Source organism: Saccostrea echinata, unplaced genomic scaffold, assembly GCF_033153115.1.
Source record: "Saccostrea echinata isolate AGI-Se365-2 ecotype Australia unplaced genomic scaffold, CSIRO_AGI_Sech_v1 ptg000037l, whole genome shotgun sequence".
NCBI classification, from domain to species: Eukaryota; Metazoa; Mollusca; class Bivalvia; order Ostreida; family Ostreidae; genus Saccostrea; species Saccostrea echinata.
In genome coordinates, this window is record NW_026889786.1 from 3,564,827 (window position 1) to 3,576,986 (window position 12,160).

At 35.6% G+C, this 12,160-nt stretch overlaps 1 protein-coding gene across 2 annotated transcripts in view; it reads right to left on the bottom strand.

Annotated features, from left to right (window-relative positions):
- The window catches only part of LOC133200211 (5-phosphohydroxy-L-lysine phospho-lyase-like), a 29,596-nt gene extending 24,818 nt beyond the window's left edge, over window positions 1-4,778 (bottom strand). The window contains exon 1 of one of the 2 annotated variants that reach the window (XM_061336017.1): window positions 4,592-4,778. In XM_061336017.1, the coding sequence (XP_061192001.1) occupies window positions 4,592-4,650 (59 nt within the window). In that variant the 5' untranslated portion in view covers window positions 4,651-4,778. The remainder of the gene's footprint in view (window positions 1-4,591) is intronic. The other variant, XM_061336016.1, reaches the window with a different exon arrangement.
- Between the last annotated feature and the right edge of the window lie 7,382 nt (window positions 4,779-12,160).

Consider the following 12,160-nt stretch of genomic DNA (forward strand, 5'->3'; position numbering starts at 1 on the left):
GTGATCTTTTTTCAATTTTGAAATTCGTTGTAGAGTGCATTTTTAGAGTTTCTCCATCCCTGTTATTGTAGTTCTTTGGTAGACTCTCTCTATCTCAGTTTAAGTTTCTTTTCTTTATTTGTTTGTTGAATTTGTAGCACTAAAAATAATTTTGTTGAAGACATCTCAGAAGAATTTACAGCTCCATAGAATGTCTTCATCGTGAGCTACAAGACTAAGATACAAATCCTATTTAGATACTGATTTGACAGGTGCATATCTTCAGATTGTAACAGGAAAGGAGAAAATGTATGGCTGGACCAGGAATCCTGCAATCCCTGCATCACTAGTCAGGTGCTCTTAGTCTTTCAACTAAGCTATCCCGGCTGATATCCACATCTCAAACTATCACATTCCTTCCTCCTTAAATTGTCTTTGCCCTCGAAGATACAACATAAGTTCTTATTTGCTCCTGGCAGGACTTTCACCTGCAAGACCAGGGGTGGTCAGCAGCACCATATTATGTAACAGGAAAGAAGAAAATATATGGCTGGACACTGGATGGCCAATCAAACCCAGGACCCTGCATCACTAATCAGGTCTTCTACCAACTGCACTACCCAGGTGGATATTCATGACTCAAAATTGAAACTATAACAATAAAATATTTAAGGAGAGGAAAAAGGAATTACAGGAATATAACCTTAATTCTCTCCATGCCAGAAGGCACACAAGGCATGAACATCTCTCTTCCACTGGGGCCAGTCTGAGGCTGCATGGCGTGCCGTGTTCCAAGAGGTCCAGCCTGTATCGTTCCACTCCACCTCCACTATCCACCTCCATGTTGCATTCAGACGGCCTCACTTCCTTCTCTTATCAGGCATCCACCTGAGGGCCATGACACAGTCATCCGTTGGATCCTTTCTCAGCACATGGTTGATCCAATTCCATCTCCTCCTCCTCACCTCGCCACTGATGTTTTCTGCTCCTGTCATCTCCAGAACTGTCTTGTTGCCATCTGACCTTGAGAATCCTTCTGAGACACTTGTTCTGAAAGATATCAATCCACTTTTCCTCTGTCTTGGTAGGCTTCCAAGTCTCACATCCATATAACAATATGGAGAGGACCACACTCTAGAAGAGGGAGACTTGAATCTTTCTACTGATGTCTGTGGCCTTCCAGATGTTGGCTAGCCTCCTGAAGGATGTGCCAGCCAAAGCTATCCTTTTTCTGGTGTCAGCAGTACCTCCGTCGTCTTTGTAACATTGGCACCAAGATAAGTGAAGCTGTCCACCTCTGCGGCTTGGCTGTTATCAGGCTGGATTCACTCTTGCTGTTTATCTTCATCACTTTACACTTCTTGGCATTAAGCTTCATCCCAACTTTTGCTAAGTTGTCTTCCAGTTTTGTCATCTTGAACTGAGGATGGGTCATTGTTGATGACAGTAGGGCAGTGTGGTCCACAAAGTCGAGGTCTTCAAGCATAGTGGTGAAGTCTTATCAAATTCCTATTCTCTCTTTTCCGACCGTCTGTTGCATCATTCAGTCTATCACCACAAGGAACAAGAAACCTGCCTTGTTTGATGCTGCTCATCACAGGGAAAGGGGCTGTGGTCTCATTGTCCTCAAAAATGGCTTTGACCATTATTTTATGTGAATATATACATATATATATATATATATATATATATATATATATATATATATATATATATATATATATATATTATTATATATATATATATATATATATATATATATTCTCATGACTGTTCATTTTAATCCATATTCACATTTTGTGAAGAAAACAATACCACCTGACATACCAATATTATGACAGAAGTGATTCTTGCAACAGAGAAGAATTTAGTCTACTCTATAGTTTACATCATAATAAAAATTTATTCACACATCTGATGTGTCATCTTGAGAAAATTCTTATCCTTGAACTCCCTTTTTAAACCTTATACATATATATTCAGATTAGCAAAGTAGAAATTGAAACCAAAAAAGGGCACATCCTCAGGCCCGTGGGAATTTCAGTTTTGGGGGCACAGCCATACATTTTCAGTTGACAAGCCAAAAAAAAGGTCATTAGATGTTTTTTATTGAGGGGCAGAAGGGGCAGTAACTATGTTTTCTATAGTAATCTATATGTCAGCAAATTTACTGGGGGGGGGGGGTACGGCCCCTCATGCCCCCCCTCCCCCGGTTCCTACGGCCATGTCCTTTATCTATTTTTCCATTTTCTTGTTTTTCTATCTTTGGCTTGGCACATAATATTTCTTATTGAAACATTGAATATTGAGTTAAATAAAAATCAACATAATTTATACTTATTCTTTTTTTTGTTCACTAGTTTTGATGAGTGTTTGTGTTTGTGACATCACAGTTTTACTGTGCAGATTGAAGGGACGGATCTCAGTTAAAAGTGTATATAAAGGTTTCTAATGGTATGTATATAGTAATAAGTACACAATTGCGCTTCCAGGAATCCCCAGGGCAAAAAAGATATATAGGATGAATGGACCATATCGTGTGCACAACACTTATTCATTACTGTAACAGGCTTGAGTAGTGTTCTTTGTTTAAAAAATTGCACATTTCAGTTATGAGAATATGCAACTATTGGGATGTGTAATTTTATTAGTACTGGTATGATGTGATATTTCATTGCGCAATACATATTGTGATACAGAGACCAAAATACCAGTATTTATTATTTGTGACACGATTGTGGTGTTTTTCTTTGAAGTTTGCTGTTCTGTATTAGCAATACAGAACGGGAATACAGTGGGCGGAGCTACTTTCCGTTCCGTATTAGCCCTGTATATTGTCTTGTATTAGCCAACTGTTCTGTATCTAAAATACAGCACGGTCTAAAAATAAATCTGATTCAATTTATGAAAAGCACGTACAAATAGTAAATGCTGATTTTTTTCCTAATATAAATTTTGAAGAAATATTTCCTTAGGAATGTAAAATGTCAAAATTTCTCAATCACTTTTAAAAAATTACTCCACACAGAATCTACACATTATTTCGATCCAAACGAAAAGGAAAATTCGCAATTATGGAAAACATCCTATGTTGGATAAATTCCTGAAAACTTGTTTGCTTCCCTGCTTTTTGTGTCCCCTTCAAAATAGTAAAGCCAATGAGTTCGCGGATGCAGCATACATTACGTGAAATTCACACTCCCCCTCCCCCATTTTCCACTCTTCTCGTGCAAACTCAATCAAGTCCATTTTTCAGGTTGTTTTTTATTTCATCTTAAATCCTTATCGCTGACGACTGCCGCACATCTCTTTCACTTCGTTTTTTATGTCGCATTTCAATAAGAAAATAAAAATCAAAGTAAAATCAAAGTCCATCGAAAAACTGTCTGTATCGCCTGTATGTGTATCTAGTTTAACAGATTTTAAGACCCCTGAAATAAATTGGATCAATCTCCATCTACAACAAGGTTAAATCGTCTACCTTATCAATTAAGACTGACTTCAAGTCTGTTATGTCTACCCCGTTGTCAAAACTAATCTGACTAACTCTTACGTTGTCCGTGGAAATATATATATACTGCGGATGTATACTCCCCGTCAAGGCCTCATCTACAGAGAGCACAAACGAACTTGGCGGAAGTCTGGATGCTGCACAGCTATGAAGTGGGTGGTGCTTTTTTTTATTGATCGTGTCACAAATCATTTAGAGAACTCGACAGGTTCTGTATCGTAGATACAAATTTGGGGGTGGAGACTCGTGCTACACACTCGTCCACCCCCAAATTTGTATCTACAATACAGTACCTGTCTCGTTCTCTGAATAATACCAAATGATAAATTCTGGAAATTGTTAATTTTTTTTTTTTAACTTTTGATTCAAATTACTATTACCGGAATTGTAAAAAATGCTGGAAAACAACAGCATCCGAACATGCATTATTAAAATATAAATAAACATGTAAAAATAGATACTATCATGATATTTTCTGGGGAAAAAATCTTATATCTTATCTAGGCTATCCAATAATGCACAAGTGTGCTCACCCAAGGGTTGCACTGTCAACATTTTATCATACATCTGATATACAGTATGCTATGGGTTTCTACACTTATTAATAAAAAAAAAAGACGATTAAGTTAAACTGTTCAATTCATTGTTCAATGTATATAGCATTCGATGCGGCACAGCAGAAATAAAACACACTCCCCTGCATAATTTGTAAATTAAACAAAATAAGTATTATACTAGAGTACTCATCATTCCGATAAATTAATTTTTAGTTACAAGTTAAGCTGGGGAGTACCTGTCTACATATATATATTTTTTTTACTTACTTGTAACTAATTTGAGTCATTAACATATTTGCTGCCCTTTGTTCCCTTAGTTTCCTAATGAAGTTGATGAATTACGCCAAATTCAGAAGTTTCATAACAAAAACAAATGACCGGAAGTGGACACATACTGACGGAGACGGGGCCAAAGGAGAGCGAGTGCATACATGCTCTATGTCATTTCCGATTTTGACGTCATATGTATCCGATCTGAAGCATTGTAACAAGCTGAACACATTGATAAACTTTGGGGGAAAAGTTTATGTGAACACGAACTTACCCTACAAAGTTTTTTCTCATCTGCAAGGTTTTCCTGTATGAGAGTGGTTTTTCCGGCATTGCGTCTTAATCCTTATCATCCAAGAGAACTTACACATATGACCAGAGTGGCAGCATAGCCATCGTAGCTATGGTCTGAATCGATGTTGTTGACACTATCAAGGTTGTGTGTAGTCAATGAACTTATATAGTCCAAGTGAACTCAGCGACAACCAGTCTATATAAATAATGGGAACCAGTTTAATATTGATGTACAATCGTTCATGTTTCATTCGAATTATCATTTTGTACATATTCATCTTTGATCAGATTAATAAGACAATTTATCTTTCAAGTATCATTAGTTTGTGTGTACGGATTTTATACAGGATTTTTTAAAACTCTCTCTGGCTTGTGGGAAGGTATGTGTGTTGGGGGGGGGGGGTTAGAGAGCCTGACAATTTCTCTGCAGAGAATACGGGTTGTTCGGGCCTGGGCTGTTAGCCAATAATCAAAATTTCACAGTCTATCATTAAAAATTTAGTTATATACATAGAAAACATAAGCACTATCCTTCTTATGAATGTACATCTATTCATATGACCAAACATATCTATTGTATACAAGGCGTATTAGTGCCACATAATATTTTTTTAAAGTTGGTAATTCCAACTTTTAAAGTGGATTTTTCCAACCTAACTTTAATCTTGGCTTTTCCAAATTTAAAGTTGGCTTTTCCAACTTTAATATTGGTTTTTCCAACAATAAAGTGTTTGTAATTCTAACTTTAAAGTTGGCTTTTCCAACCTAAACATTGGCTTTTCCAACATTAATCTTGGCTTTTCCAACTTTAAAGTTGGTAATTCCAACTTTAAAGTTGGCTTTTCCGACTTTAAAGTTGGTAATTCCAACTTTAATCTTGGCTTTTCCAACTTTAAGTTGGAATTACCGACTATATAAGTTAACATTTTCAACTTAAAAAAATATTATGTGGCACTGATAAGCTTCTGTACACCTATTTTTCACTTTCATATATTAAGGTTAATGACCTGATGACCTACTTTTCATGCTTGTGGCTCTGAGTACCCCCCCCCCCCCCCAAAAAAAAAAAAAAAACCGTGAACATTCAAAAAAAATTATATCCTTCCTTGGGGACGACCATTTGATTCTCAAAGGGGGGCGATTTGGGAAATAAATAATCTGTCCTAGAGTTGCAAGAAAATAAATAATCTGTCGTGACTAGTGCTACTACCCTCCCTTCCCCCATGAAAAGAGTTTTGGAGTCTGGGCGTTTTCCCTTTTTTGTCAAACTTTTTTTCAGTGAAGAAGAAAATAAATAATTTGTCCTAGATCATCCTGAAAATAAATAATCTGTCCTACAATGATATGAAAATAAATTTGTTAATTTGACACGAAAAAAAAATACTTCCCCGCTACTTCAGAATCAAGTGGTCGTCCCCTTAGCAAAATATTTTATTTCACAAACGAAAGAGTTTTATTACTTACTACAATATATAGCAAGTATATTAACCTCTTTTGTTTATGAAATATAAAGAAATTAAAGATCTATAATCTGTTAAGTATAACAAAACAAAACAAACAAACAAACAAATACATTATATTAAAAGTTTGAGCAATAAACTTGTTAACATATTCCTGTTCAAATTTCCTCTGTCAACTTTCTAAATTTTAACCATTTTTAAATCTTAATGTGATAAAAACAAGCAAACAAAACAACACAAAAGAAAAAAGAAAATGAATGATGGGGACTCTAAACTGTTCTAGTTAAGTACCCTTATTCATTTGGTATTGAAATCATATAAAGTCAATATGATCATTTTTTTCAAAATATGCCGTCTCCCTCGTATGCCTTATTTGAAATAACCATCTACCCTCTTAAAGCTCAACTGAATGCTATTATACTATTGTCTTACGCCTATCTTGCGGGGGGGGGGGGGATTAGCGGCGATGATTTAGCGTAAATGACACTATATAGGAGTTTACAAGTGTCGAAAATCGGACGATTTTTCTTGGCATGATTTAACCTTGACCATATTTTCTGAATGGTTGATGCTAGGGCTTTCATATATCACATGTGTATTTCTTGTGACGAGAACTTTCTTTGGGTAGTAACATTTTTAAACTCTTGACCTTGGAGTTTGACCTACATGAAAACTTTATAGGAGAGGGATGTCGCTTCATCTCTTTGACAAAAAAGTCTAAAAATAAGTGACTAAATAATAAATAACATGTGCATACTTAATGAAAAAACATATATAGAACAGGACAGAATATGCACAAGTTTATAACGAAAGTTTCACCTAGGAGTTCAAAATCTACTCGGAAAGGGGGGGGGGGTATTGTTTCTTGGAGATTTTATTCATAGGTTAAAAATATTAACAAATTATATTTTTAACATTTATAAGTAAAAAATATACAGTTATAATCAATTTTTAAAGAAATTTTGAATATCAGCAATAAATACTTCCAAAATTTGAATTCTTGCATGATAAATGTGATGCGTGCGCTTTTACATGCAATGGCATGCAATTGACAATTCACTTTTAAAGGCTTCATTGCCACAGAATAATGCTTCTGACAGCCTTTGTCCTTCTTTAAAAGTTATCGACCCTACTATACGTGCACAAACAACGGAACCTGGAATGAACCCGGTAATTAATTCATCCTTTCACAATTCGTTGTCATTGATTCATTTGGATGGCAGGATGTTTTTTCACTTATTTTTAACAAAATCCTAAAAACTTTTCGTTAATGATTATACTTTCTCATATTTTTTTTTTTGAAACCCACGCGAAAATCGATGTGACTTCTCGTTCTATCTGCAGAATTTTCGTCACCTAACTCCCATTTCTCTCATTACCGTTTTCATTTTGTCGTTCATTTAGGAAAAAAAAGTTGTGACTTACGTAATATCAGAGACCTGTCTCTGGTAATATTATAAAAAAACAAAAAACAAAAAAAAAACCTTATGTAACTTTTTTTTTTTTAATAACGTGAATAACGGTCTTGTTAGCAGAATGAATCTACAAGGATCAACACCAGGTGTACTAAGACAAATTCAATAAAACATCACGACAAACAAGCATGTATTAGAGTGCTAATAAAAATATAATACACATGTTTATCTATCCACTCAATTAAATCACCAATCACAAGGCAGAGATTATATTGTCTCCACTCGTATTTTTCAAAATAATCAATAAACTTAATATTGTGCTAAAAACAAAGACTGTATTGCAATACAACTTTGGATGCACTTTGAGATATACTATACAATTTTGTTTTTCAATACGATGGCGTGCAACAGACAGAAAACATTTTCCACAAATAAAAACTGTAAAAAGTGAGGACAGAGTATCGTTTTGCAATTTTGCATCTTTTTCTTTAGCCAACATTTCGATCCGCCACTTTCTTAAGAGGTAACAGATTACAAACACATTTCGATCCGCCACTTTCATAGAAGTAACAGATTACAAAGACCTTGAATCGCTGAGACCACAGTTCAGCCTCACCCCTTTGGTCTCCTCATGCAAATGGAAATCTATGACCACGTACGTCTATTGACTTGAAAGTTTATAATATTTTGCTTTTCGATTGTTCGGATATGTATATGTGTGTGCAAGTTTTGTTTTTTCCATCCTGTCTAGTTATGTGTGTGTGTGTGGGGGGGGGGGGGGGGTCAGAAGTTCAGGTTTTGTTAAAATGTGCATCATTTAATTTTTCTTCTGCTTGAGTGTTGTTGTTGTTTGATAGGAGAAATTTTGTTTATATTGTCTGAATCTACCAGAATCTAGCACAGAAGATTGTAATATTGCTACCATGTCATGCAATAAATCTGAAACTCAACTTCGTCTGTTTGTTCTTAGTACGGTAGAACTCCGATACGTAAATAGGACATGGTATGACTTCTAAAATAAAACCATGGCCACAAAAATTTCGTAAATATAAATTTATCTAAAAACATTAATACTTTCTTAGTACATAAAAAGTTTTCAATAAATCAAAAAAAAAAATTAAAAAACAAGATGTGTTTGTGAAACACTGATGCCCCAGTATGGCAACTTCTAGCAAAGGTTAAACTTTCTCAAATGCAAATCAAATATGTTGGTACTGAAAGTAAGGTCTTGTCTCAAAGAATATACCTGTGAAATATGAGAGCCCTAGCAGCAACCATTGAATAGATATGGAAAAGGTTAAAGTTTTTTCAAAAGTAAGTCAAACATCAAGGTCAAGGACAAATGGTAAAAAATAATGGTGCCTAAGGAAAGGCCTTCTCACAAGAAACATACTGATGAAATATGAAACCTGAAGCACCAATCGTTCAAAAGTTATGACCAAGGTTTAAGTTTTCCAAAAGTAGGTCAAACTCCAAGGTCAAGGTCAATGGATTACAATTGTTGGTATCCAAAGAAAGGTCTTATCACAAGGATTACATATGTGAAGTATGAAATCCCTAGCACCAATTGTTCAAAAGCTATTGCCAACGTTAAAGTTTTCCAAAAGTAGGTCAAACTTCAAGGTCAAAGGGTAAAAGTTGTTGGTATCCAAAGGAAGGTCTTGTCACAAGGATTACATATGTGAAGTATGAAAGCCCTAGCTCCAACGGTTCACAAGTTATGGCCAATGTTAAAGTTTTTCAAAAGTAGGTCAAACTCCAAGGTCAAGGTCAAAGGGAAAAAGTTGTTGGTATCCAAAGGAAGATTACACATGTGAAGTATGAAAGCCCTAGCTCCAACTGTTCAAAAGTTATGGCCAAGGTTAAAGTTGGGTAAAATTTTGTAAAACTAGGTCAAACTCCAAGGTCAAAAGTCAAATATGGTGGTACCCAAAGAAACGCCTTGTCACTAGGGATACACATGTGAAATATGAAAGCCATAGCCCCAATCAATCAAAAGTTATGGGCAATGTTAAAGTTTTTGCGGACAAACAGGCGGACGGAAAGACAGGGCAAAAACTATATACCCCCGAATCTTCTTTACGGGGGCATAAAAATTAAATTCTTTTTTCTGCTGCATCCCCTAGCCCACCCAGCAACAACTATTATAGAATTGCAATAAGTGGCTTTACCAGTTCAACATCGCAAGTTCAACGTAGCAAGTGAACTACTCAGGTACACAGTAACAATTTATTCATACATTTAATAATAAAACATTTTGGAGTCCATGGTTTTCTACCAATGGACCATACACTATAATAGCGCTCTTGTCGGCGATTCGGCAATTGTGAAACACAATAGAATAATTTAGTTTAGTCAGTAGCTAAGTCCCAGCAATGAAGTCAACACGGGACATATACATATATACAGGTAAACTTCGGTATCTCGACATCGGATATGTCGACAACCTGGGATATGTCGACGTCCGTCCGCGGTCCCGGCAGTATTTACTATATAAATGATTTGCAAAAACTCTGATATGTCGACCTCGGTAATCTCGACAACCCTGGTTATCTCGACGTATATTCACAGTCCCAAGAGCAAAGTTTACCTGGTATATGTCGACATCGGCAATTTTCTGCTCCACTGAACCTAACTGTTTGTCAGATAGGGTCGCTCGTCACGCACGGACGGCTCCGGGTATCTCGACGTCGTCAAAAATTCACACCTTTCACACCCATGTTTTGACTGCACGCTGCTTAATTAATTCTATAGACTGTGTTTGTAGGTGAATCCAAAGCCCCCTCGGCGTCTTTGAGACGTTAATTGCTTAATGTTCAGCTTGGGTAATATCACTGATAAATCTACACGATTCTGCTTAAATTTACAGGTGTTTATTTATGTCGAAACCTAACATAACTTTTGAAATTGAAAAAGATAACTAAATTACAAAGAATAATAAACATATTGAATAAATTCAAACTAAAGAATTAAACGATGTTCTAATATTTTGTAGTTAAAATGCATTCAACAGGAAATAATCCGATTAACGACACGATTAACCGAATCATCCATAATTCATGCATCTGTAATATCACTACGTTAATTTAGATACACAAATCTCTTAAAAAATTAATATTAATGCACATTCTTCCTGAATGAAATAAGAAAAAAATAATTACGCATTTAATATGTTTTCGTATCTCGGATGTCGACTTTATCATGTTTATACGGTTCGGTTCGAAGTTTATAGAGCGCATTTCGTATCCTGTTCTGACAAAAAAGCAAGTAGCCAAGTAACACGCGAATGCTGGATGAAAAACTACAAAAATTTAGAACGATTTCGATAAAGAGAAAGAACAGGTTTTATAAATAAGATTTTTTAAAAATAACTTCTTAGAGGGATTGCTGAAATAAGTTGACCTACAGTCTATATTGAAGTCATGTACGTATAATAAGCTTATACACATGTATGTGAAATCTTGGACGTCAAGTCTCAACTCTGATATCTCGACACCTCGGATATCTCGACATTTTCCGATGGTCCCGTCGATGTCGAGATAACGAAGTTTACCTGTAGATGTAAAGGACAAGCCCGTTGGAACCGGAGGAGAGGGGCACGGGGGCCGTGCCCCCCCCCCCTCCCCCGAAATAATTTTGCGAGTATTTACAGGAGAAAACTAAGCTATTTTACAGTTATGTCCGCTCAGTACCATATATATGTTTCCTTTTCCTATATCATATATACAACAGAAAACCAAGCGAATTTACGATTATATCAGCCCCCTCAAAAATACTGTCTGATGACTTTTTAAAATTTATTTATTATAAGTTGTTTTTTTTTTTTTTTTTTTGCTTAATTGTCTAAATTTTTGTTAAGTTGTGCCCCCCCCCCCCCCCCCCCCCCCCCCGAAATTGCTCGCTACGGGCCTAAAAGAACACAAAGTAGTTAGCAATACAGTAATGATGAATAAGCTTCAGTGGATCAAGATGACCTAACAAAACCCTAGTCACTGATTCAGTGACTGTATACATGTAGTAATAAGTATGCTAATTCTGAAAAAGAACTATATGTGGTAAAAGCATATTTTTGCCCCATAAAAGGAAAATTTTGAAAATCTCTAGAAATTAATGTACACAACTGTATATATTGTATGAAGATTCTTAACTAACAAAAATTATTAAAGTATGGAAGTAGATAATCGTCAATGCCTTTTTTCTCTGACGTCACAAACTATTTGAATTTTCTGTTATTTTCAAGACAAAGGACAAAATTTGTTCAATTTTGAGTATAGAATTTTTGCAAGCTTGCTCCAGAACAATTTTCACATATTTGATTGATAATATAGTTCTACACATTATATCAAAAGATAGAGCTAGGGCAGACCTGCACTCAATGACCTTAATTCAAAATATTGACGTAAAATACACCCTTTTCTCTCAGAATTATTGAAAATTTGAATTTACGTCACCTTCTTGACGTCATATCTAACATAAGACGTCATGGCTGATGAAAATGGGCAATGCTCTCAAGTCTGCAGATACCCCTGGTTTAGAACATAATAGGTAATAGATTTCTCCATCAAAGTTTGATTTTGGGGGCAGATACAGTAAAACACGCTTATAGTGAATACGCTTATAATAAATTGATGCTTACAGCGAAGTGACTTTCATTCCCCGTAACTTTAAACTGTA